The 23354-nt window shown below is 41.2% G+C and overlaps 1 protein-coding gene and 1 long non-coding RNA gene across 4 annotated transcripts; both read right to left on the bottom strand.

The window, feature by feature from the left end:
* Positions 1-47: 47 nt before the first annotated feature.
* LOC138948666 (gem-associated protein 4-like) lies at positions 48-21802 on the bottom strand. The gene is made up of 14 exons (XM_070320252.1): positions 21679-21802; positions 20656-20994; positions 18721-20128; positions 17993-18047; positions 16785-16923; positions 16251-16412; positions 15377-15484; positions 13884-14042; positions 7884-8238; positions 5474-5577; positions 4199-4369; positions 3317-3449; positions 2151-2278; positions 48-1777 (listed from the first exon to the last, which is right to left on the bottom strand). The coding sequence occupies exons 1-14, from the start codon at positions 21736-21738 to the stop codon at positions 1511-1513; spliced, it is 3588 nt and encodes a 1195-aa protein (XP_070176353.1). The 5' UTR covers positions 21739-21802; the 3' UTR covers positions 48-1510.
* Positions 10431-13874, bottom strand: LOC138948668 (uncharacterized). 3 transcript variants are annotated; one of them, XR_011450055.1, is made up of 4 exons: positions 13428-13874; positions 12821-12936; positions 11803-11863; positions 10431-10634 (listed from the first exon to the last, which is right to left on the bottom strand). It is a non-coding gene; the product is annotated as an uncharacterized lncRNA (long non-coding RNA). The 3 variants fall into 3 exon arrangements; XR_011450056.1 differs by lacking the exon at positions 13428-13874 and adding an exon at positions 13295-13312; XR_011450054.1 differs by lacking the exon at positions 13428-13874 and having other exon boundaries at positions 12821-13213.
* Positions 21803-23354: the final 1552 nt, after the last annotated feature.

Below are 23354 nucleotides of genomic sequence, written 5' to 3'. Positions count from 1 at the left end.
TTACTTGCACGAGTAAATAAGTAAGTTGCTATCAAGTTATTAAATTATAACAATAAACATATATAATTATTTATTGTCAGTGTGATTTTGTGTGATGTAAGAATATTCTTCACAATAACCTTTAGAAGTGCCTTGTTTCTCTGCCTGTCCTGCTATCTGTTTGTGATAGACACACACACACACACACACACACACACACACACACACACACACACACACACACAAATCTGCAAATGGATTTAAAGGGAAGTTTTCACTTTACTGTTCAGTAAACATAGCAGAGTTCTATGGTTCATATAACAAGTATGAATGACTGTGTGTATGCATGTTAGATGTTGCATAGAGCTCGGTGGCGCCATCAAAGAGCAGAGAGAGTCATGACTAATATATAAACAACAGCAGAAAAACAATTAACGAAAAAAGAAAAGTAAAGCCATCAGTGCCCTAAAACAAATGTTCATCAACTGCTCACTTGTACTGCTGATGTTTGTTGAAAGAAACACCCGATAACAATAACAACAATTAAAAAAGGTCTGATTGTCTCTGCAATCAAGATAGTTGGAAAAAGATGCGCCAAACGAGCCAAAGTCACAGTTTATGTACTGCCTACTTGGCTCTCCAATTTTTTTTCTCAGTGTGTCTCGTAATTAGCAATGCTCTGGAAGTACCTTAGTTCCCTGCATCAGAGACGGAAAAGAACCTTGAGCCAGGTGATAATTCTTCAAGAGGCAACAAGCCAAAATGTCCAGTCAAATCACAAACATAGGTTGCATTTTACATCTATATATATATATACGACTAGTGTCTGTCTGTCTGTCTGTTCGCGATGCACGGCCAAAGTTCTCGGTGGATCTTTTTCAAATTTGGACACCGTATTCAGCTACACCCCGGACACAACCTCATCGATGAGATATTTCAACATGTGCTCTCAGCGCGCAGCGCTGTACGCGCTGAACCGATTTTTGTTTTGTTTTGTTGTCGGGATCCACTTCCAGTAACTCTTCCTTATCTTCTCCAGTGTTTTCAGCCGCGATTATCTCCCTTCCTCTGGCGTCAATCCATATTCCCGTTACTACGTTACTATTTTTAGAAGGTCATTGCACGTTACTATTTTTAGAAGGTCTCCAGTGTTTTGCGCGTTTATCTCCTTTCCTTTTTGGATGATTAATGAGATGAGGATGATTATAATGATGATGGGTCCCAGGCGCAGCCTGGTATTCGGCTCTACTTCTTCCCGGCGAAGCCGGTAATCATCTAGTACTGTATATGTTGCTTCAATTTTTTCCTTCTCCAAGCTGTATTGTAAGCTCCCTTCTGAAACTAGCTGTTCCCTACACCAGAGACTGAAACAAAACTTAACCCTGATGATAACTCCACAAGAGTCAAGCAGCAAAAATATAGCAGAATCCCAATCATAAGTCACAAGTCACAAAAAATGAGGACCGTTGCCCTGTAAAGGGATTTCCTCACGAACGTAAAGAAGAAGAAGAAGAATTTATGTACTGGATACCTAACCCTTCAGTTTCTTTCTCAAAGTGTCACGTAAGTTTTGCATGGGAATCAACTCGACTCCCTCCGTGAGTAATTCTGCAATCGTGTGAGGAGAAGATTCCGCTGGAGTTAACCTCGCCAAAAGATCCAGCAGAATCACAAACAGGGGATCCAGCATAGCTTCGTGGGCAGCTGACATGACAACACAAACGTGCAAGAACATGTGTCGGTAGAGCAGCGCGAGGTCGTCGGATATCTTTCTGTTGCTGTCAGCCTGGAGAAGTGCCTGGAAAAGAAGCAATAAAATATGAATAAGCCATTCCTTACAGAATAGAATACAGTGGGACCCCCCATTGAAGACCTACAAATTCAGTACAAAAAATCTGAGAATTCAGGTCTTAAAAAAGGGGAGTCTTAAAAAAATGGGGGTACATTTACAGAGGTTTTGAACAGAAAATCTTAAAAGGAAGGAGTCTTAAATTTGAGGTTCCATTGTACTAGGTTTTCTACACAGGCCTGCATAAGCCTATAGGAAGCATTAATGATAACACAAGAAAACTGCATCTGAGAAGGATTGAAGTGAAAGCTGTCTTTTCAACACAGCAAGATGAAATCTGCTTTTGCAATATGCTGCAAATTATCCAAATACACAAACACACCTGTAAAGCAGCCACAATGACTTGTGCCATGTGATGAAAGACGACAGAAGAGAGATGGGAATGGCACAAGATGATCAGGATTGTTGCATCCATCAGCAACTGTGAAACCTTCACTTCAGTAGGCCAATCTGCACACACACAAAATTGAACTCAATTCGATTACTTTGCATACAAAATGTACTTGTTTATGGGCGTACAGAATGCCTAAGCAATAACATTTTGTTTCCTCAAGACTGAAGAGTTTACTATTCTTACAGGAACAAGGAAACTTTCTTCTCAGTGTCCTTGTTCTTGCAAGAACAATAAAATCTTGAGTCGGGTGGACAATACTTTTATGGTCCTTGCTTACAAAACTGAACACTAAAAATTAACATGTAAATGAGATGTGGACATGCTACTGTTCCTTCTGCGCGTGGTCTGAACACTAGGCAGCGCGCGATCATCACCCTACTCGTAAAACATACATATACTGGAGAAGAAAGTTTACTTTTACTCATGACATTGCTTTTTGTTTACCTTCAACATAACTGTTATCAGCTGAAGCACTAAAAATATGTAACCAAGTGCTTAAAACACTCTAATTACCTTTGGAGGCAAAACCAGTCAAACAGGTCAGTCAGTTCGGGCTAAAACATAGCCCTATAAAAACTGCCATGTGAATGCTGAGGTTCGCAAGAGCGTACCAGGCGACAACAGCAGCCGGACTCTTTCAAAAACCGCTCTCTGTGTCTGACAGGTGAGAGTTTCTGACGCACAAGAAACGTTGAGCTACAGTGGAACCCCCCTTTTAAGACCACCCCAGTTAAGACTTCCTCCTTTTTAAGACCTTGTTATCTCGGACTCACTGTTCATAACCTCTGTAAAATTACCCCCATTTTAAGACACCTCCTTTTTAAGACCCGATTTTCTCAGATTTTTGGAGGTCTTAAAAGGGGGGTTCCACTGTACTATAAATGACTCACGCTCAAGACTTGCAGACAACTCAGTGCAGAGCAGCTGCTGTAAAAGGGGGACTACTACATCACCCTTTTACAAATACACTTGTAAAGCTCACTATCATGACAATATTTTACATACATATCCTGTTTGCCTCGCTGTTAAGCTGTTCAATTTTGGCAAACTAACTTGTGCGTGGAAAACAATGAACACTAATTTGCTCCAATTACCTGTAAAATCCTCGTCAACTGAAGCAACAGGAGGGGTATTCCTGGGGGTAAATTCCACTTGTCCGGCACAGAGAAGACTTGATAGAACCTGCACCACTCTCTTCACCTCCGACACCAGCAAATGAGGAAGCACCTGACACGGAAAGTAAATAAAGAAGAAATTCATGATTGCAACTTGGTTTGTCTGATCATTGGTGCAATGTCTTCACACTTTCCAAGATTTACTACAACTTACAAGACATAAACATAAAAACCTACTGATGCAACTCACAAACCAGTGGCCCATTTAAAGTGTGAAACAGGTTACATTGTTCTTTTCGTGATTAGGTGATACCTGATGAAATTTGAAAAAAAAAGAAAACAATTTCTGAGGAGTTTTATATCATGAGTAGAGGACAGCACCTTTCGTCCTGCAGTCCAGACTGACGATCTAACAGCGAACGACAAGAAGAAGATATCATGAGTTACTGCACTGTATTAAACAAAACAAAAAACACCCCACCTTATATTTGAACACAATGCAGCACCTCTCCTAAAAAAATTCAAATTTCAATCCGATGTAAGAGCTCTAAATATAAGTCAACAGTATGTGAGAATGCAGATGAAGAAAACATGAAAAAAAATAATAACAATAATATGATCTTCAAAAATAAACAAACCTGACACAAATTTATCAGTAAGGCAGCCCAGCAATAAGCACTCCAAACATAGGACAACAGTTTCAGTCAGATAACTGAGAGATGTGTGTGTGTGTATGAGTGTTCAGATGTGTGTTCATGTGTGTGTGTGTGTGTCTGTGTATTATGAGAACTGATATTATCAAACATTTTCACTAATTAAATAAATAAACAAACAATTTATGATCTCTAAAAATTAACATACCTGACACAAACTTGTGAGCAGAGCAGCCTGTGGAACCAGCAGCTCCTGAGACTGCTGCAGTGCTCGCATCACCAGCTCTGCTGCAGCGTCTCCAGTTGATGCGAGTCTAAGCAACGCCACAGGACTCATTGACGCTTGTTTGACAGTGACTGTCGCAAACTCTGCCAGCAGCTGGTAAAAAAAAGTGACAAGGTATGTTACCTGCAATACAGGTAAAACGCCCACAGGCAGAACACCTACAGGGAATACTTCCACTTTTAGTCGACTTCGAACTCTTCAAAAATATGAAAAAATCAGGTCTTAAAAAGGGTGAGTCTTAAAATAGAGGTTAATTTACAGAGGTTATGAACAAAACATCCGAGAAAGGAGGGTCTTAAAAAGGAGGAAGTCTTAAATCAGGGGGTCTTAAAAGGGGGCTTTCACTCTATTGCTTTTTACATTTAGTCAAGTGTGTGTGTGTCTGTGCGTGTGTGTGTGTGTAGAGCGATTCAGAGTAAACTACTGGACCGATCTTTATGAAATTTTACATGCGAGTTCCTGGGTATGATATCCCCAGACGTTTTTTTCTTTTTTTCGATAAATGTCTTTTATGACGTCATATCCGGCTTTTTGTAAAAGTTGAGGCGGCACTGTCACACCTTCATTTTTCAATCAAATTGATTGATATTTTGGCAAAGCAATCTTCGACGAAGGCCGGAGTTCGGTATTGCATTTCAGCATGTAGGCTTAAAAATTAATTAATGACTTTGGTCATTAAAAATCTGAAAATTGTAATTAAAATAATTTTTTTTATAAAACATAAAATTACTTTTATTTCATTCTTCATCATGTTCTGATTCCAAAAACATATAAATATGTTATATTCGGATTAAAAACAAGCTCTGAAAATTAAAAACATAAAAATTATGATCAAAATTAAATTTCCGAAATCGATTTAAAAACAATTTCATCTTATTCCTTGTTGGTTCCTGATTCCAAAACCATATAGATATGATATGTTTGGATTAAAAACATGCGCAGAAAGTTAAAACGAAGAGAGGTACAGAAAAGCGTGCTATGCAGCACAGCGAAACCACTACCGCGCTGAACAGGCTCGTCAGTTTCACTCCGTTTTGCACAAGCGGCGGACTACGGTCATTGTGAAAAAATGCAGTGCGTTCAGTTTCATTCTGTGAGTTCCACAGCTTGACTAAATGTAGTAATTTCGCCTTACGCGACTTGTTGTTGCTACTTTTGCAGTTTCCATATGCATAAGACACGAAAAAGAGCCAGTACCTTATTTTCTCCCTTGGATGCTGGCGCCAGGAATCTTGACACGTAGGCACACACAGTCCAGTCGTATGCTGCACATCTCTCTTGAAGCCAGGCTAACGAGTTGTCTGGAAAACGTGTGAATAATAGAGTATAATAATAATGATAATAATAATAATAATGAACACTTATTAATTGTCCCTTCTCGCCAGAGCTGACGGCGATGTACAACATACAAACACACACACACACACACACACACAAACACTCACATGATAAAATCCAATTAATACAGTGAATATAAAACAACTATCCCAGACCCCAACAAATATCACTAATTATACAATGCCAAAAAACAAACTCATAACCTCTGTAAAATTAGCTCCATTGTAAGACCCCCTCCTTTTTAAGACCTGCACAGATATTCTCAGATTTTTGGAGGTCTTAAAAGGGGGGGTTCATTGTTACTAGCATTCCAATTCTGTAAAATATTTGATCTCTTTTTAACTTTGCAAAGGCTGTTCTCTACATCCGAATCATTTTTCATTATTCATTTATTTACTTATTTAACATATAGGTTTCACGTTTTCTGGTGGGAGTGCATAGCTGCCAACTTTTCCCAGATAAAAATAGGGAGGAACGAAGCGCCTAGAATGCTAGGGGGGTCCGGGGGCATGCCCCCCCGGAAAATTTTTGATAAAAAGGATGCAAAATGATGCAATCTGGTGCATTCTGAGGATTATAATTGCCAGTTTCTGGCAGCAAATTTTGTCACAAAAAAGGAAGAATGAGCTGGAGAGAGAGTAGATGTAGTGACTTACCAATGCACGTCAAGCTTCCTTCTACAGTATTTCATTCCAAAATTGGAAATCCAAAGCATCATCCTTATAATCATCCTCATCTCATTAATCATCCAAAAAATATATAAATACAGTATTTCACATCTTCCAATTGTGTGTGGCCAGAGAAAATATCTTTTGCTATCACAGTTCACAACAGCACCAAAATTATAGTTCATGTTAGTTACTTTTTGTTTGTTTGTTTATTTGTTGCTTAACGTCCAGCCGACTACGCAGAGCCATATCAGGACGAGGAAGGGGGGGGGGGGATGAAGGGGGACACTTGTCAAGCGATTCCTGTTTACAAATGCACTAACCCATTACTTGTGTCCCAGCAGGCTTTAGTAAAACTAAATTAATACCTACTGGAAGATTACCAGTTTCCAGTATGTTAAAATAGGCTTAACCTATCTACTGCTGGACTTACATCAGAACACTAACAGATTAAACTATACATGAATCGCGAGACAAGCGGCAAGAGAAGAGATTTTTGGAAAAAATACAGGTGAATGAGCAAGAAGGCAGAAAAAAGAAAAGAATTCATGAAGAAAAAGAGAGCATGACAGGAAAGAGGAACCAAAAATCTACCTAACAGCAAACTAGAAAGCTCCTGCGGTTCCAAAAACAGGAGGGGCCTTTAATTTCATAACCGCAGTGCCCCACTGCGGGATGTTAGTTACTTCCTTGAGTTTATTTCACAATCCAAAAGTCACAACACACTACACCTGCCAGGGGTATGAAGGAGATTGCTGTTGCCATCACAGTTCACAACGGCATAACTGGCACGGATCAGCGTTCATAGTTCGAACATCGACGTCTGAAGCGAACAGTTGGGTAATCTTTCTCGTCTTCTCGACGGCTGTCCCCCGGTTCCGTTCATGTTTTGCTGTTCTTGAATGAGCTTCAATATCCCCCCGGCCTCCATGTCCGATGCTGATATATATATCTTCGCGGCACTTGGTGCAAAACGCGAAATGTATGCCGCGTCTTGTCGATTCGGAGATGAAGTCATACTCTTGTTTGTAACTCTTTTGAAATTTTACAAGAACTTTCGGGCCGACTTTCAGCCGCTGGACCGTTGTTTTCTTCATTTTGTGGTCGTCTGCTGCTGCTTCTTCTTCTGCTTCTCATCCACATTCGACTGAAGCGCATGCGCTAGCCACAAATCTCGCCTATTCTCGTTTAGTTTCGATTTTGATTACAGCGTTTGTGTGACGAAGCCTCGCGCTGAACGAGAGTTCAGAAGTGAAACTACGCCGAGTACAGGCGCTTGAAAATACACTCCAGTCATTATATAACTATACTCGAAAAATGTTTAATCGGGAAACTTTTGCACTATTCGGGAAAATCCGGGACTGGACATAAAATCGGGAATTTCCCGGTTTTCTAGGGAGGGTTGGCAGCTATGGGAGTGGTGAGGAATTGGTTCCCCTAAACCCAATAATGAAATGAACAAACATGTTACCTTACATTTCTCATATTTCTACACATAAGCACTGTCTTCCATAGTTGCATAGAAGAACAGAACTGTGATTTTTATGATGAGAAAAAAAAGAAGAAGAAAAAAAGAAAAAAAAAAGAAAAAAAAGTCCTACCTTCAAAGCTCTTCCCAGCAGAAGAAAAATGTTTGTGCAGTCCATCCAAGATGCGTAGGACTAGCGACTTGATTTTTATCGCCCGATCAACTTCAGCAGCATCACTCACAAGCTCAACATACTCATGTAGAATTCTGGCGCAGCAAGCCACAATGACTGCAGGCTTAACCTCTTCCAACCAATCACTGAACCTGACAGAAAACGTGGCATCCAGGCAGCCAATCAGAAGCCTCAATGCAAAGTCCATTCTGATTGGAGGATCAGCCAGGTGGAGGGAGATGTATGGTAGAGCAAAGGTGGAGAGAAACTCTGAAGGAGAGAGAAGAGGAGGGTGTTTCACGTCTGTCTTGTACGTCTGAAACAAACATAAAAATAGTCAAATTTGGGTCTGCAGTTTCAAATCAACACCAAGAATTATCATTATCAAAGAAGAGCTCTGCATTACACTCAAGAGGAGTTTTGCATTACCCTCAACTACTTCTACTAATGCATGTACATGTAATAACAATAATAATTGATTACAACAGATTGTCAAAAATGCTTACATATATCTCTCTTTACAGTGAAGACACAACCTGCAAATACACTGGAACACTCCTCAGATCACTAAAAAAAAATCAGAAAAAATCTGGTCTTAAAGGGAGGGAGTCTTACAATGGAGGCAAATTAGAAAATGTTATAAACAGAATGTCTGGAAAAGCAAGGTTTTAAAAGTGAGAAAGTCTTCAAATGGTGGGTCTTAATAGGGGGGTTCTTCTTCTTCTTCTGCGTTCGTGTGCTGAAACTCCCACGTACACTCGTGGTGGTTTTTTTTGCACGAGTAGAATTTTACGTGTATGACCGTTTTTTTACCCCGCCATTAGGGCAGCCATACGCCGTTTTCGGAGGAAATAGGGGGGTTCCACTGTAAGAGAAAAAATCAGAGCACAAGTGTACCCCGCTTTTACACACATGCAAGGTAATATCGTTATCTGGGAAAGCTCTAATCTACCTGTAACCGAGTGCAAGAAGCACATCAATCCCCTTTGGGGGCAATTTTTAGCCAGACAAACAGGGTTGAGAATTTTAGATCTAACTTAATAGCCCTGTAAAAACTGCCATGGGTACGCAAAGGTTCCCAAGGGCATCCAAGCAGATGCCAGCAGTCCGACCCTATCACAATCAGAACTCTACAATTCACAAATGTCAGCGACAATGAAGATATGTCGAGCTACTTTAAATAGCTCGCGCTCTAAGCTTTCTTTTTTTATTTGGTGTTTAACGTCGTTTTCAACCACGAAGGTTATATCGCGACGGTGCGCTCTTCGCTGGCAGACAACTGCAGAGTCTGCTGTCAAGGGTGACGCAGTAGTCTCCCTGTCACATATCTTAAGCGGGGCTCACACACAGGCGGAGCAAGCGGAGCAGGCTGCTCCGATCCTGCTCCGCTCTCCACCTGCCCTCTCACACACAAGCTCCGGTTCCGGAGCAGGCTGCTCCGATCCTGCTCCGGTAGGGGATTCCCCTATGATATGACGTAGTTTCTCCACTCGCGCAGTCTGATGGGAAATATTTTTACACGTGGATAAGAAGTGGCGGGAAAAAAACACCGTGATGTTTACCAAAGGAGACAAAAGTCTTGTCTTTTATCGCAATTACTGAACATATTTCTAAATGGACTCTGTATAAGTCAGTGTGTGTGCGTGTGTGCCAGTGCGTTTTAGAGCTTTTCAGACACAAACTATGTGAGTGTGGGGGTCGGGTGAAGAGAGAGGTGGACTAACAACTGTTGGGACATGTTTTAAGTTTTGGTTCTTTTTTGTTTTATCGAGTTATATCCGAAGCTTCAAAGATGTTGAATGTGTATAGTTACACTAGCTTCCATGGAATCCATTCTTTTTTTTTTAGATCTACTACTAACAATCTCTCTTGCAGACGGTTAGACTGTTGCTTTATGTTACGCGCAATATGGCTTTGATTTAGATTTAGTTTTTTTCATTTTGTGTGTGGTTTGATTTAGCTTCACTCTACTCAGAAGAAATGTTTTAAACATGATTAACAAAATATTACTTTATGGATGTTTGCAAATAGAAACGTACGTGTGTCAACAGCGCAACAAGTTTCTAAAGAGGACGATATAGAACGCTCATGGCCGGACCGTATCAGGTTGGGGGTGGCCCCCAATTGTGTTCGGGGTTCATTAGTTGAGGGCGCTAGGGAGGTCTGGACGTTTTGAAATGTAGATGAGAATATGTGGAATCTAGCTGGCGCGTTCTCCGAATATTTGTCATGATTTATTGATTTTTATTTTATTTTCACCCTTGGAGGAGATACATGTTCAGGCCGGGGGGGGGGGGGGGGGGGGGTGACAGGAACCCCCCCTGGATCCGTCCTTGACGCTAGACAAAAAAGTATCTGTGCTGTAGCTTTTTTTGTGTTTTATCTCACCCTCATTTTTGAATGTTGTTTTCACACACACACACACACACACACACACACACACACACACACACACAAACACTCACACACACACACACACACACACACACACACACACTTTTGATCCCATTCCATGTATTGCGAAGACTTTATTCAGGGTTTTAGCTAGTACTTAAACATCCAATTTCAAAGCACAAGTCTGAGCTGAGAATAGATGCATAAATGTGTAAAATAATGGTGATTTGTGATCAAAACACTTCACAGGGAAGCTTGTTTATATGTCTTATGTATGTGTCTTCCATCGCCCTGGCAACATCAGAACTCCACACCAGCCTGCAAAAGTATAAACATAAAAGGTGACACAAATGAAACAAATGCAGCCCATAAAAATGCTTAATACTTCTTGACCTGTTGACCTAGTTAGTTAATATTTGGCGATTATTAACTATATCTTATGCATGACAAAGGTCAACACAGTGGCGAGTTCACAGGTCAAATGGAGGGGTAATTTGGAACACTTTTGAGTTTTGATCTAGCTGTAATCTTCTTTTTTCAGCACATTTTCAACCAAAAAAAAAGGACTAAAACATTACGTCTCCAATGAGTTAACAAGATCGTAAGATTTTGTTGATCTTGTCCGAGTGGATTTTCTGTATACAAGTGTTATCTGATAGTTACCTTATTGCTTCATGTGTCATTAACGGTGTAACTGGTTGTCTGAGGGATGCATTGACTAAGATCTCATATATGCTAGATGTCGAAAAACTACTCAAATTACCTGCCCTCGAAAGGGTGGTAACCAAGCTAAAAAAAAGACGCCATAGGAAATTAAGTAGCGTGGAAGGATGGGAGGGTATAAACTATGAGAATTGGGTAAGTATATTAATTATACGAAAATTTATTATTGAAATTTTCATTTAAATTACATAGTTTATACCCTCCAAAACTAACACTCTTAAATTCTTTAATGCTTAAATCGGGTTAATTAGTGTACGGCTCCATATAAAACCCGAAACGGTTGAGTTTATCCCCGAATTCGGATCCTTTTTGGAAAGAGCCCAAAAGACAGACCATTTCACCTACACCATTGTAACTTTTGGTATTGGTCATACCTAAGCTGAAATTAATGTACAGCAAATATACAGTGCAAAATGCCGTTAACGGTCTTGCAGGCAACTCAGTTAGCTATCCTGCCTATGCAACTGACTCACGAAGTCTCGCACACAGATAAACAAATGAGGGAAGGGGCCTGTGTCGTCTTCAACCAATAAACACACACACACACACACACACACACACACACACACACACACACACACACACGCGCGCACTAAAGATGAATATTGCATATATGCATAATGCAGAAGAAGACAACTTAATCTGATAATCTATAGATGTAGTGACTGGTGCAATATTTAACGAATTTAAAAGGACGACTCTGAAATGTATCATGTGAACCAACTTCTCAATAAACAAAATGAAGACCAGTTTAAAAAGTTACCTGTTTCATTTTGGAATGTTTTTGGTCCCATCACATCTCTGATGTACACTCCATAGACGCACTGTAGTAGTAAAAAAAAATTGTTTAAGGAGAAAAAAGATTATGCAGGGAGGAAGAACAGTAAGAACAACAGAATCAGCAGCAACATTCACTAATCTTACTCCACATAACACATAACACTGAATCTCAGTGAAGAGTTAGTGATCCAAATATTTTAATTAAACAGAGAGACACAGAGAGATTGAGAAGGAGACAACAGCTATGTGCGTGTGTGTTTGTGTGTGTGTGTGTGTGAGGGGAAATTTAGTCATTGAAAACTAAACACTTTCTACTCTTCAATATCAACAGTCATAGACATAAGATTAAGAGCCACTGGGAAAGTTGGACATGAACATGTATGTATATGTTGCAGGTGAGGAGGGGGGGGGGGGGCTGGAGGGTCTTTGTTGTTTGTAGATTATAACTTTAATAGCACAAATTCCTGTTTTGTAACACTGTTATGTATAAGTAGAAATGACTGTGGAATAACTTTCTTCTGTTATATCAGTATGATTATTTGCAAAGTTACCCGGATCATTGTGGCATCCTCTTAATCCTATCACGTCTGAGACTTTAGTAGACGTGCCTGTAGAGGGAAGGGATGGGGGAAGGAGGTGGAGGGTGGGCATAGAGAGTGTCGGTGTAATATGAAGGAGGGAGGGGAGAACCATTGGTAAATAAAACTCTTATAATATCAACAGTTCTGAAACTATTTGAGCACGAGTTTCCCATTACCACACAAAGGTGCAGATAGCAACAGATGTTACACTGAGAGTGGGGGGGGGGGGGACTTTTAGAGGGTTAGTTGTTGGACTGTAGTATCTGAATAGCAGTGCTATGGGGTGAGGGTGGTGCTGGGGCGGAGTATGTATCGTATGTAACTTGAATTGGATATTAATAAGCATGATCACTCAGACTAGAGCTAAAGACGGTGTTAATCTTCACAGACATTACATAATATGAATTCACAAGCACGTACCTTTTGTTTTGCCCTTGAGTTTGGTAGAAGGCAATATTGAGTGTCGAACACAAGTTGCATTGATCACTGACACTGCGTCACCCTGCGGTCAATCTCCTCTGATCTGCAGATTGCACCTGCACAAACCCAAACAATGTTATGATCGCAAAAAGCCTGCATAGCCAATGGATCTAAGAACACAAACACTCGATGGATCTAATTAGAGAGTCTGCAAACGAGTCATTTTACGTTGGAAATTCAATGACAATCTGTCAGTCAATGAAGCAGATAGATCTGTCCCTGCGATTGTTTTTTGCAAGCAGATACATGTTTGAACTTCACTTATCCCGTTATCATTCAACAAATTGATATCTTGCATGATGAATTTTGTGCCGAAGAGCTGAACAAACAATCAAAATCAAGCAAGTGGTACATTCAGAAGACAAACTTCAGTCGCAAAAAACAAACTGACGAGAAAGAACCTAGCTTAATTACTGCTGTATTGATTTCGGCCAAACCAACGCATTTGCATACTGAAGTCATTCCTCCTTTGATTCCAATCATTGTACATGATCTTAATGCAAAAATATATACGAAAACAAGCTGATCGAAATGAGTAACATTGCACCTGCATTGAGTCGATTGACTGTACTGCAAAAGCGAAGGTCGTCTGCGACTGGAGATTTCGAAGTTGAACAGCAGCGTTTCTTCACACTCAGCTGTTGGCTTCCTCGGAAAAGTGAAAAGCGTGACTTGAAATCTAGCGGAAACCACATTGTATCTTTCCGTTTCGGTATTCTTGTGTAAAATCCATGAAAAAGTTCTTTCGAAAAAGGCGGCCGTCGTTATTTGGGATGCCACCTAGTGTCACACTACTATTTCCGGAGAAAGTGATGAGTGCGCTGATTGGCTGCACCGCTGCACCGGAGCCAAAAAATAGAAACGTGTCCTATTCCTTGCTCCGCACCGCACACACAACTTTCTCCACTCCTGCAACGGAAGTAGCGTCATCTCTCCGCCTGGTGCAGCCTACTCCACCCTTGCTCCGCTTGCTCCACCTGTGTGTGAGCCCCGCTTTACATACCTGTACAAGTGAAGACACAAGATTGAGCACATTCTTCTGCTCGATGGCACCCAACGCCTGGTTCAGCAAGGCATCATGCAGACAGTGACACAGCAAGGACAGCTGAGGGTGGTGCAACGGATGAACACTGGTCATTACTCCTGGGACCAGACGCAGCACCTGTACAAACAAAGGATAAGGATAGGGATAAGATAAAATGTTATATAGTCCCCAATGAGTGTCATGCACAAGGTGTTGAGGGTTGAAACAAGTTTGCACACACACACACACACACACACCACACACACACACCACCCATACACACCACTCACACACACACCACACACACACACACACACCACACACACACACACACACACCACACACACACACACACACACACACACACACACACACACACACACAAACACACACACACACATTAAGGACTACTCTTCAAACAAGATGTCTAATTTCGACCAAGAACAATGCATCTTTCTTTACTTTATTTGGTGTTTAACGTCGTTTTCAACCACGAAGGTTATATCGCGACGGGGAAAGGGGGGAGATGGGATAGAGCCACTTGTCAATTGTTTCTTGTTCACAAAAGCACTAATCAAAAATTTGCTCCAGGGGCTTGCAACGTAGTACAATGTATTACCTTACTGGGAGAATGCAAGTTTCCAGTACAAAGGACTTAACATTTTTTACATACTGCTTGACTAAAATCTTTACAAAAATTGACTATATTCTATACAAGAAACACTTAACAAGGGTAAAAAGAGAAACAGAATCCGTTAGTCGCCTCTTACGACATGCTGGGGAGCATCGGGTAAATTCTTCCCCCTAACCCGCAGGGGGTAAGAACAATGCAAGGCAATGCACTATACAGCTAGGCTACAGTGGAGCCCCCCGTTTAGGACCTCCACAACTCTCACAAAATCAGGTTTTAAAAACGGAGGGAGTCTTAAACTTAATATAAATTTTTCAGAGATTATGAACAGAAATTAAAAAAACACACCAATGTCTTAAAAAGGGGGAAGTCTTATATCACGAGGTCAGGGCGGGGATATAGCTCAGTCGGTAGCGCGCTGGATTTGTATCCAGTTGGCCGCTGTCAGCATGAGTTCGTCCCCACGTTCGGCGAGAGATTTATTTCTCAGAGTCAACTTTGTGTGCAGACTCTCCTCGGTGTCCGAACACCCCCCGTGTGTACCCGCAAGCACAAGACCAAGTGCGCACGAAAAAGATCCTGTAATCCATGTCAGAGTTCGGTGGGTTATAGAAACACAAAAATACCCAGCATGCTTCCTCCGAAAGCGGCGTATGGCTGCCTAAATGGCGGGGTAAAAACGGTCATACGTAAAATTCCACTCGTGCACGTGGAAGTTTCAGCCCACGAACGCAGAAGAAGAAGAAGAAGATATCAGGGTGTCTTGAAAGAGGGTTCCACTGTATGAACCCTACGCATTACAGAAACGTTCCTGCTTCTCATGCAGCAGCTGAATCCATACCTGGACAATAACAGGAATCTGCCCATGATTGCTGATGGCAGCGCTCACAGCATGTTGTGTAAAAGCCAGAGGGTCATGAACAGCTAATCGCAGGGCACCATGCAGATCCTGAAAATACAGCAGAAAAGGAACACAACCGAAATTACATATATCACATGTAAAACAAACATTAACTATCAACGCAACCGGGGACCAGGTAGCTCAGTTGGTAGAGCAATAGACATGTGATCCTAGGGTCACAGGTTAGAATCCAGGCTGGGGCGGTCACGAATCAACTTTATGTGCACTCAGAGACGGTATCCATGTCCCACCACGTGTCACCACAGTGGCACGTAAAAGACCTAGATCATTCTGTCAGTCATAAGTGAAGGTGGCTGATTACACCTAAATATGCACACACCTGGGTAGTGCAATTCTTGTTGCTGCTAGCTTTCAACTGAGAGGAAACGACCTGATTTGTAATAGAAATATCATATATATATATGTGACCCTCCACCACGAAATGAGTCGCATGTCACCTCGCGCGGTTCTGCGCTGGGCTTGATAAAAGTCCGGAGAGTGTATGGTAACAGCGTGAAGGTCACCTTAGTCACAGGCTTATAACTCAAACAGTTTTTGCTCTTTTCTAAAACGGTTTTCACCACTGGATAGAGCATACAAAATCCTTTAGGAAAATGTAAAAATATGAAAATCATGCAAAGGTGACATGCGACTCATTCCGTGGTAAAGGGTCACATATATGCCATGTGAGACAAAACCAACATCACTACATCATAACAATTCTCCAAATCCATGACTTTCATAAATCGTTTGTAGGCCAAATGAAACGTTTGCACAAACAAACAAACAAGCAGATTTCTAAACAAAACCGCACCTTTATAGTTGCGCTTGCTGAAAGCTTGTTGAATGTGACCGTCAGTGACTGGTCAAAGTTTTTCACAAATGGCAGGGCAGGCGACTCTGTATCTTGATAGACGCTGAGGATAATCTTCCCTTGGTTTGCCACTGGAAGCTGGCTGAACATCTTCAGTATCAGCTGCAAAACAAACGCAGAATATACAATTCCAAGCCAAATAAGATTTACTGTATTCATGTACTTAGCATGACTGTAAAACAGTTATATGCCATATTGTTACTGCAAGATATCAGACTTTTTAGTGAATTAGAATTTTGTTTTAACTGCAATGTGATGAGCAAGAATGCCATGATATATTGACATGTTTGTGTGTATTTGTGTTTGTGTTTGTGTGTGTGTGTGTGTGTGTGTGTGTGTGTGTGTGTGTGTGTGTGTGTGTGTGTGTGTGTGTGCGCGCGCATGCATGTATGTCTTTGTGCGCCTGTGTGTGCATGCATGCGTGTGTCAGTGTGTGTCAGTGTGTGTCACCCTTTCTTTCAGGATTTTTCCTACCTCACTGCACATTTCCCGATACCTCCTGCTTTTCCCAGGGTCACTATTTTGCACAATCTCAGCCAGTACTGATACCAGATGTTTCACATCAGATTCTTTGTTCAGAACGCTGGGGCTTTTGTGTAGAAACTCAAGGAAACTGTGAAGTGCAAAATCAATGAGAATGGATCAAAAGAAATGTTATGAAGTAACTTGGTTTTTAACATGACAAATTCTAAAAAGATGGAAAATCCTCTATTTTGACATTTGTGACCCTCCACCACGGAATGAGTCGCATGTCACCTTTGCATGATTTTCATATTTTTACATTTTCATAAAGAGTTTTTTATGCTCTATCCAGTGGTGAAAACCGTTTTAGGGTCGGTCGGGATACCGTAAACAGACTATTTTTTTTTTTTGTGCCTTATGTCATGAAACGTCCAACTTTGAAATTTAGGTGGGGGTATTCAGGTGACAATAACTTTTTTGTTTATCAGCAAAACTCAATAAAACTTTGCTATGTTATGTAAAATGAATGCCAAAACAGACTAGTTAGCAGCATATCTAAAATAAACTGAACACAAAAAAAATGTCTTCTTTGTGTTTGTCACGTGTTCCAAAAAATGGGCGTACAAATTTCAACAAAAATCATGTTGTCACCCCCATAACATTTTTTACCTTTAAAGATAGCACAATTCTCTTTGCAAATATGAAAAGCTTATTCATTTTCCTTTCATTTGATATATAACTTTCTATATTTCATTTAGAATATGACCCCAGATAGCCACTCGGCAAGTAGGCACCAACAGCACTGTAAAATATGCCCTAAAACCCCCGAACTGGTAAGAGTTAAGGCTAGCGCAGAACCGCGCGAGGCGACATGCGACTCATTTCGTGGTGGAGGGTCACATTTCATGAAAAGCCTAAATATAAGAATCCCCTGAATTCTGTGAGATTTGTTTATTCCATTACTGTTTTCTCTTCGTCTTCAGCATTCATGTATGCATGTGTATACAGACATTCTTTATTCCTGCCACAGACCCAGTCATACCCCGTCTTAAAGAGACATTCCATTTCAATAGCATTTAAATGCACACCCATGCATGCTTAAACACATGGACAGAAAGGCATGCAGAGAAACAAACTGCTGGTCTGTTGCCTGCATTATGACCACAACTTTTAATCAGTATTAATCAAATGAAAAAGAGAAACTGAAATAACGAACTCACCCAGCAAACCACCATCCTTTTAGATCTCTCTTAGCCAGGCCAAACTGCAGGCACCCTAAAGCAAACAAGCAAACAGTATGATCTAGCATGAAAATTTTTATATATTTTCGTATTCATGCAGGATCAACCATTACAACTCTAATGTCACAATTAAGCAACAGCATATGTGACCCTCCACCATGGAATGAGTCGCATGTCACCTTTGCATGATGTTCATATTTTTACATTTTCCTAAAGAGTTTTTTATACTCTATCCAGTGGTGAAAACCGTTTTAGAAAAGAGCAAAAACTGTTTGAGTTATAAGCGTGTAACAAAGGTGACCCTCACACTGTTACCAGACACTCCCCGGACTTATATTAAGCCTAGCGCAGAACCGCGCGAGGTGACATGCGACTCATTTCGTGGTGGAGGGTCACATATCTTGTCTCTGAGGTCACTTGATTTACTTGACAAATAAAACAATGGTTTTCTAGCTTTTCTAAAAAAAATAAAGCCAGTCAATCAACATAAGCTGTTAGAGACAAAAGTAAGATTTTGTATGGCTAATGAATAAAAATTAAAAAAATGTGATTCTCACTAGAGCTACTAAACTTTACTCACTGTTAAAAAGTAATTGGTACTAAATTATGCACAGGAGAAAATCCTGGTGTTTCTATTCATACACTTTTGCAGATCTTTCTCTTGTTTCAAAGCTTCAATGTACATACAAAGTAAACATAGTACTTACACTTCCACCTTGGAAGCTTTTTCTGCACTTTCTGCATCACTTCTTCCAGGCTTGGATTCAGTCTACGCTCTTCAGCAATCTTCTCTCTTCGCTGAAGTTCTCTGAAGATTGCCAGCATGCAGTCTATCAACTCTGCTGCCGTTCCTTCCTTCTCCTGTTCATACCATGTTGCCAGCAATTTAGAAAAGTCTTGCACTACTTTCACAGTTTTCAGGGGCTTCGTGATGAGATGAAGTTTGAGGTTCAGTTTGACAACACGGCCAAATTTGACTGATTTTTCTGTGGACAGTTTCTGCGGAAGACCATCTTTTGCGGACTGTCCTGCAAAAAAGCTCCGCAGGCACTGTAAGCAAATGTTCCTCGTTTCTGCTTCCTTTATCAGTTTGGTAAGTTCTTGCGCAATGAGATTTGTTGAATGATAACTCTCCGAGGCTACCAACTCTGTGTTTTTTTCAGCAGAGTTTGCGTTACTTCCTTCACCCTGACGTTCCAATTCATCTTCATCAATTTCGTCCTCAGCAATCAGACAACGAAGGCAGTCTCTCAGGTCCTGGCCTTGACGGCTGGAAAAGGAGAGAACACTGAAGACAACAACCGACGCCAGAATGTGGCCAAGAACATGCACAACGTTTGCCATGGCTCCACTTGTGCAGCTACTGCGGTCAAACAGTTTTGTGGACATCCTCCTCTGCACCAGCGCTAGAATCTCAGTCACAAGATCAACTAGTCTTGCGATGTTATCAAGAAGTTGGCTGTCAAGTTGTTCAGGTACTTTCTCTTGTAGTGGAAGCTGTTGGCTGTCAAGTTTTTCAGGTACTTTCTCCTGAACTGGAAGCTCCTCCGTTTTACCAGTAACAATCACTGAATCCTTCTTTTCTGAAGGGTTTTGTTCATCCTTGACTACTTTTTCTGGCAATACCTCACTGTCGTTGCCTTTGCTTTGAAGCATGCTTTCAACACAGTCCATTCTTTTCTTTTGGGAGCTTTCAGCCGCAGATTCACTTATGCCTGTCTCTGCATTTGCTTTCTTTTGCAAGCTTTCAGTTTCAGCAACAGATTCACTTGTGCCTCTCTCTGCACTTTCTACAGCTTCTGAACACTGTCCACCCTCAACAGCGTGTGTCTGATGTTTCTTGGAGATTTGCTCATATTTTTTGGCGAGCACTGAGAAAACGCTAGCAAATTCACCACAGGTGTACTCTCCTGTATCCCCTCTTGCGCCCTTCTTCTTCGGTTCAGCAGCAGAATCAGACGAATGTAATATTTCCATAAAGCAGACAGAAACCAGAGAGTCAAGGGTCACAGAAATCAGGCTGAGGTCATACAGGAGGGCTGGTTTCGGAGAACAGAACTCCAGGGCACAGGATGCAAAATCCAGCAAAGTTGGTAAATCAGCTATGGCCAACAGCTGTATAATCAGAAGAAAAAAAGAAGTTGATAAGTTCACATCTGTCTTTGAAAGTACATACATACAATAAAATACAATACAATACAATAATAACAGAGAAATTACATTGCCACATGTTATTTAGTGTGCTGTAGAAGTTATTAAGTGTGACAAATTTATAAAATATATATTGTTGTGAGTTATTGGCTACGAGCTAATGTTCTGTCTCTAAATTTTACAATGTGCAGAAATGTATTGTTATCTCAGGTAAAAAAAAAAGTGTTTTGTTTCCCATGCATGATAAGGCCAAAACTTAAGGCGCATATATATGTGGCTTCATTTTTGTTAAGCATGCAGAAACATAGTTTACTGTTAGAACTCACATGAAAGACATAATTCAGCCAACTAAACTCTCATATCAATTGATACAGCAATAAGATCTCTGTACATTTATCTTATCAATCCAACAGAGGTTGGGAAACACCTAAATAAATTAACTACAATTAATATTGCTGGATGACACAAAACTTCAACGAGTACTGCCTTACCTCTCCAAGATACTCTGTCCATCCAAACTCATCTGACAACTCAAAGAAGAGATGAGGATGAAAGTCTGGAATAGGAGCACACAGAGCTTGGAATGGTCGCCATGATTTATTCAGTTCCTTGACATTGTTTTCTCTGTCCACAAAATGTTTGTTGAAAATGAAGGCCTTGGAGAAGAATATCTGGTGAAGACGTCTGCTCCAGTCCTGCCTCTGCTTTTGTGGGTTTGGTTTTTCAAGACCTTCAGTGATCTCCTGTACTGCACTCTTGATCAGGAAAAATGGGCGGCTGGATTTCAGACCTTTGGTATGCTGTAGCAGATCACATTTGCCAGAATTGTCCTGAAACAAAACATGAGATAGTCATGCAATACGAACAAAGCATATTAATTGCTGGCTCCCCTGTTAAAATTGTGGTGATTCTTTTTCTAATATGATGAATCAACTAATTACATCATCATGTAAAAGTACTATCAGTGAAGGAATGCTCCGCTCTGTCAGATGCACTGATGTTATATGCATATGCTCAACAATTTGATCAAAAATACACTTTTTTCCCAGAGAGGATACTTTTGTTTGTGCGCACGCCCATGTGTGTGTGTGTGTGTGTATGTGGGCGCCTCTGTGTATACATGTGCGCGTGTGTGTATGTGTGTATGTGCGTGCATGCGTGTGTGTGTGTGTGTGTGTGTGTGTGTGTGTGTGTGTGTGTGTGTGTGTGTGTGTGTGTGTGTGTGTGTGCGCGCGCGCGCCCCTCTGTGTCTGCATCTGCATCTGCATGGGTAACGTGTGTGCATGTCCACCCGTCTGTCTTTGTGTGCACACATTTGTCCGTCTGTTCTCGTCCGCAACGCTTTTTTTATAATTTTTTTTATAATCGAAGCACATTAATCACTAGCAAATCTTCTCATTGTGTCAGTTCTGACTTCTTGGTAACCTCCCGTTAAAATCAGTGTAGAGCATATTATTATTAGCCATCTTTTATCCCCCACTGAAACATCAACAATAACCTGCAATGGTGTTTACCTCTTTTTCCAGCAAAGCAAAAGCACCGTGCAACACCGCTATTTCTGGACAGTAATCCATGGTTGATGTTTTTAACAACAAACAAAATGAAGTGCGGAAGAAAGTGAAGCAAACGTCAGGGCCATGCTACCGGAAACGTTATGGAATCCTGCTGAGTAGTGTCCCCTGTCAACTTTCGGTTTTTTGTTGGGTCGTAAAGTTTTGGTGGACGCCGTTCTGGCCACTGTGGTCACAGCGCCACGACGACCTTTTTAAACAATTATAACGCACAAAATTGCCAGCACAAAAGCTCTGTCACTCACTGGACATGTACGAGGTGTGGCTGTAAGGTTTATGTGGACATTAGTTGATCAAGTAGTCATCAGCATTCAGTTACAATAACTTAATTCTCCCCAGTGTTTCCTCTGTGTTGGCAGAAAGAAGTAGAGGCTTAGGTCCCACTTGAAACAAATGTCGAGATTTTTGTTTCGGTTACAGTTGCTGCTGCATAATTATGATGATTTTTCCTGTTTCCTGACCAACTTGGTGTCCTGAGTCCGGCCTAGTTGTTCAAAGAAATACTCAGCTGACTACGTGAGAGGTCACAAGTTTATGGCCATACACAAAATATTATCGTAGTTATTCAGTGTTATGGCTGATGAAAATCATTCGAGCAAAACGGACAGGCAGACAAAATTAAATACTCAACAAAACAGGCAAAGGTACACGATCGACGAACAAGCACAGGCACAGTGAAGAAATTTCGCGGCAAGCAAGAAAAGAAACCGTGAATTGAAAATTAATACCAGGTGTCACACACACGTGACACACACACACACTGGCACCGCCGCCGTACTGACGGACGCACGCACATCAGTGAGACTGACAGAGAGAGAGAGAGAGAGAAAGAGAGAGAGAGAGAGAGAGAGAGAGAGAGAGAGAGAGAGAGAGAGAGAGAGACTGAGAGAGCCCGGAGAGAGAGAGACTAGACGGACGGAGAGAGAGAGACAGAGACAGAGACAGAGAGAGAGAGACAGACAGACAGAAAGACAGAGACAGATATAGGACTTTTTTAATCTGACTTTCAGTTACAGCCTGTTAGTGTTATGAATCAGTCATACCTGGGCCCAATTGTTTTAATTAGTAAACTGAACGGCGGAACAAACGAACAATTCATCTCAGTCCAAACAAATCAAGCAAACAAACAAACAGACAAAAAACAAAGGAAAACAAAAACAAACAAACAAACAAACGAACAAACAAACAAGAACACAAACCAGCCAAACAAACAAAAACACTGCCAACAGTTAACACAAAATCATCATTATCCTATTCAACAGAACCCTGACTAGGTCGTCCGCGTCCGATAGGTATAACGCCCACACCCCGGCGACGCACGTGTAAGAAAACCCTACGCACACTGGCCACTCAGTGCTGACTGAAACAGCTTTTGGCCGCACGTGCAGGGTGAAAGTTTGCAATCGCTGTCCCGTTCTCCGCATGCACAGCGCTTCGGCAGGTGATACTTGTCCTTTCGCGTATGTCATTCATAACATCAGTTTTGGTGAGCACAAATCACAAACATAAAGCTTTGGCTGTCCGAAACATTTAGACATAGGGTTGTTCCGTGTCTGGCTCGACAGTCAGTGTTGCTTAGTTGTTCAGTCTGTGCCGAAGCCGGGTCTTGTTACGAGAGT

The sequence above is a fragment of the Littorina saxatilis genome, linkage group LG15, assembly GCF_037325665.1.
Source record: "Littorina saxatilis isolate snail1 linkage group LG15, US_GU_Lsax_2.0, whole genome shotgun sequence".
Taxonomy (NCBI): domain Eukaryota; kingdom Metazoa; phylum Mollusca; class Gastropoda; order Littorinimorpha; family Littorinidae; genus Littorina; species Littorina saxatilis.
Note: the sequence above shows the minus strand (reverse complement) of the source record. Positions and strands in the feature narration are given on the sequence as shown.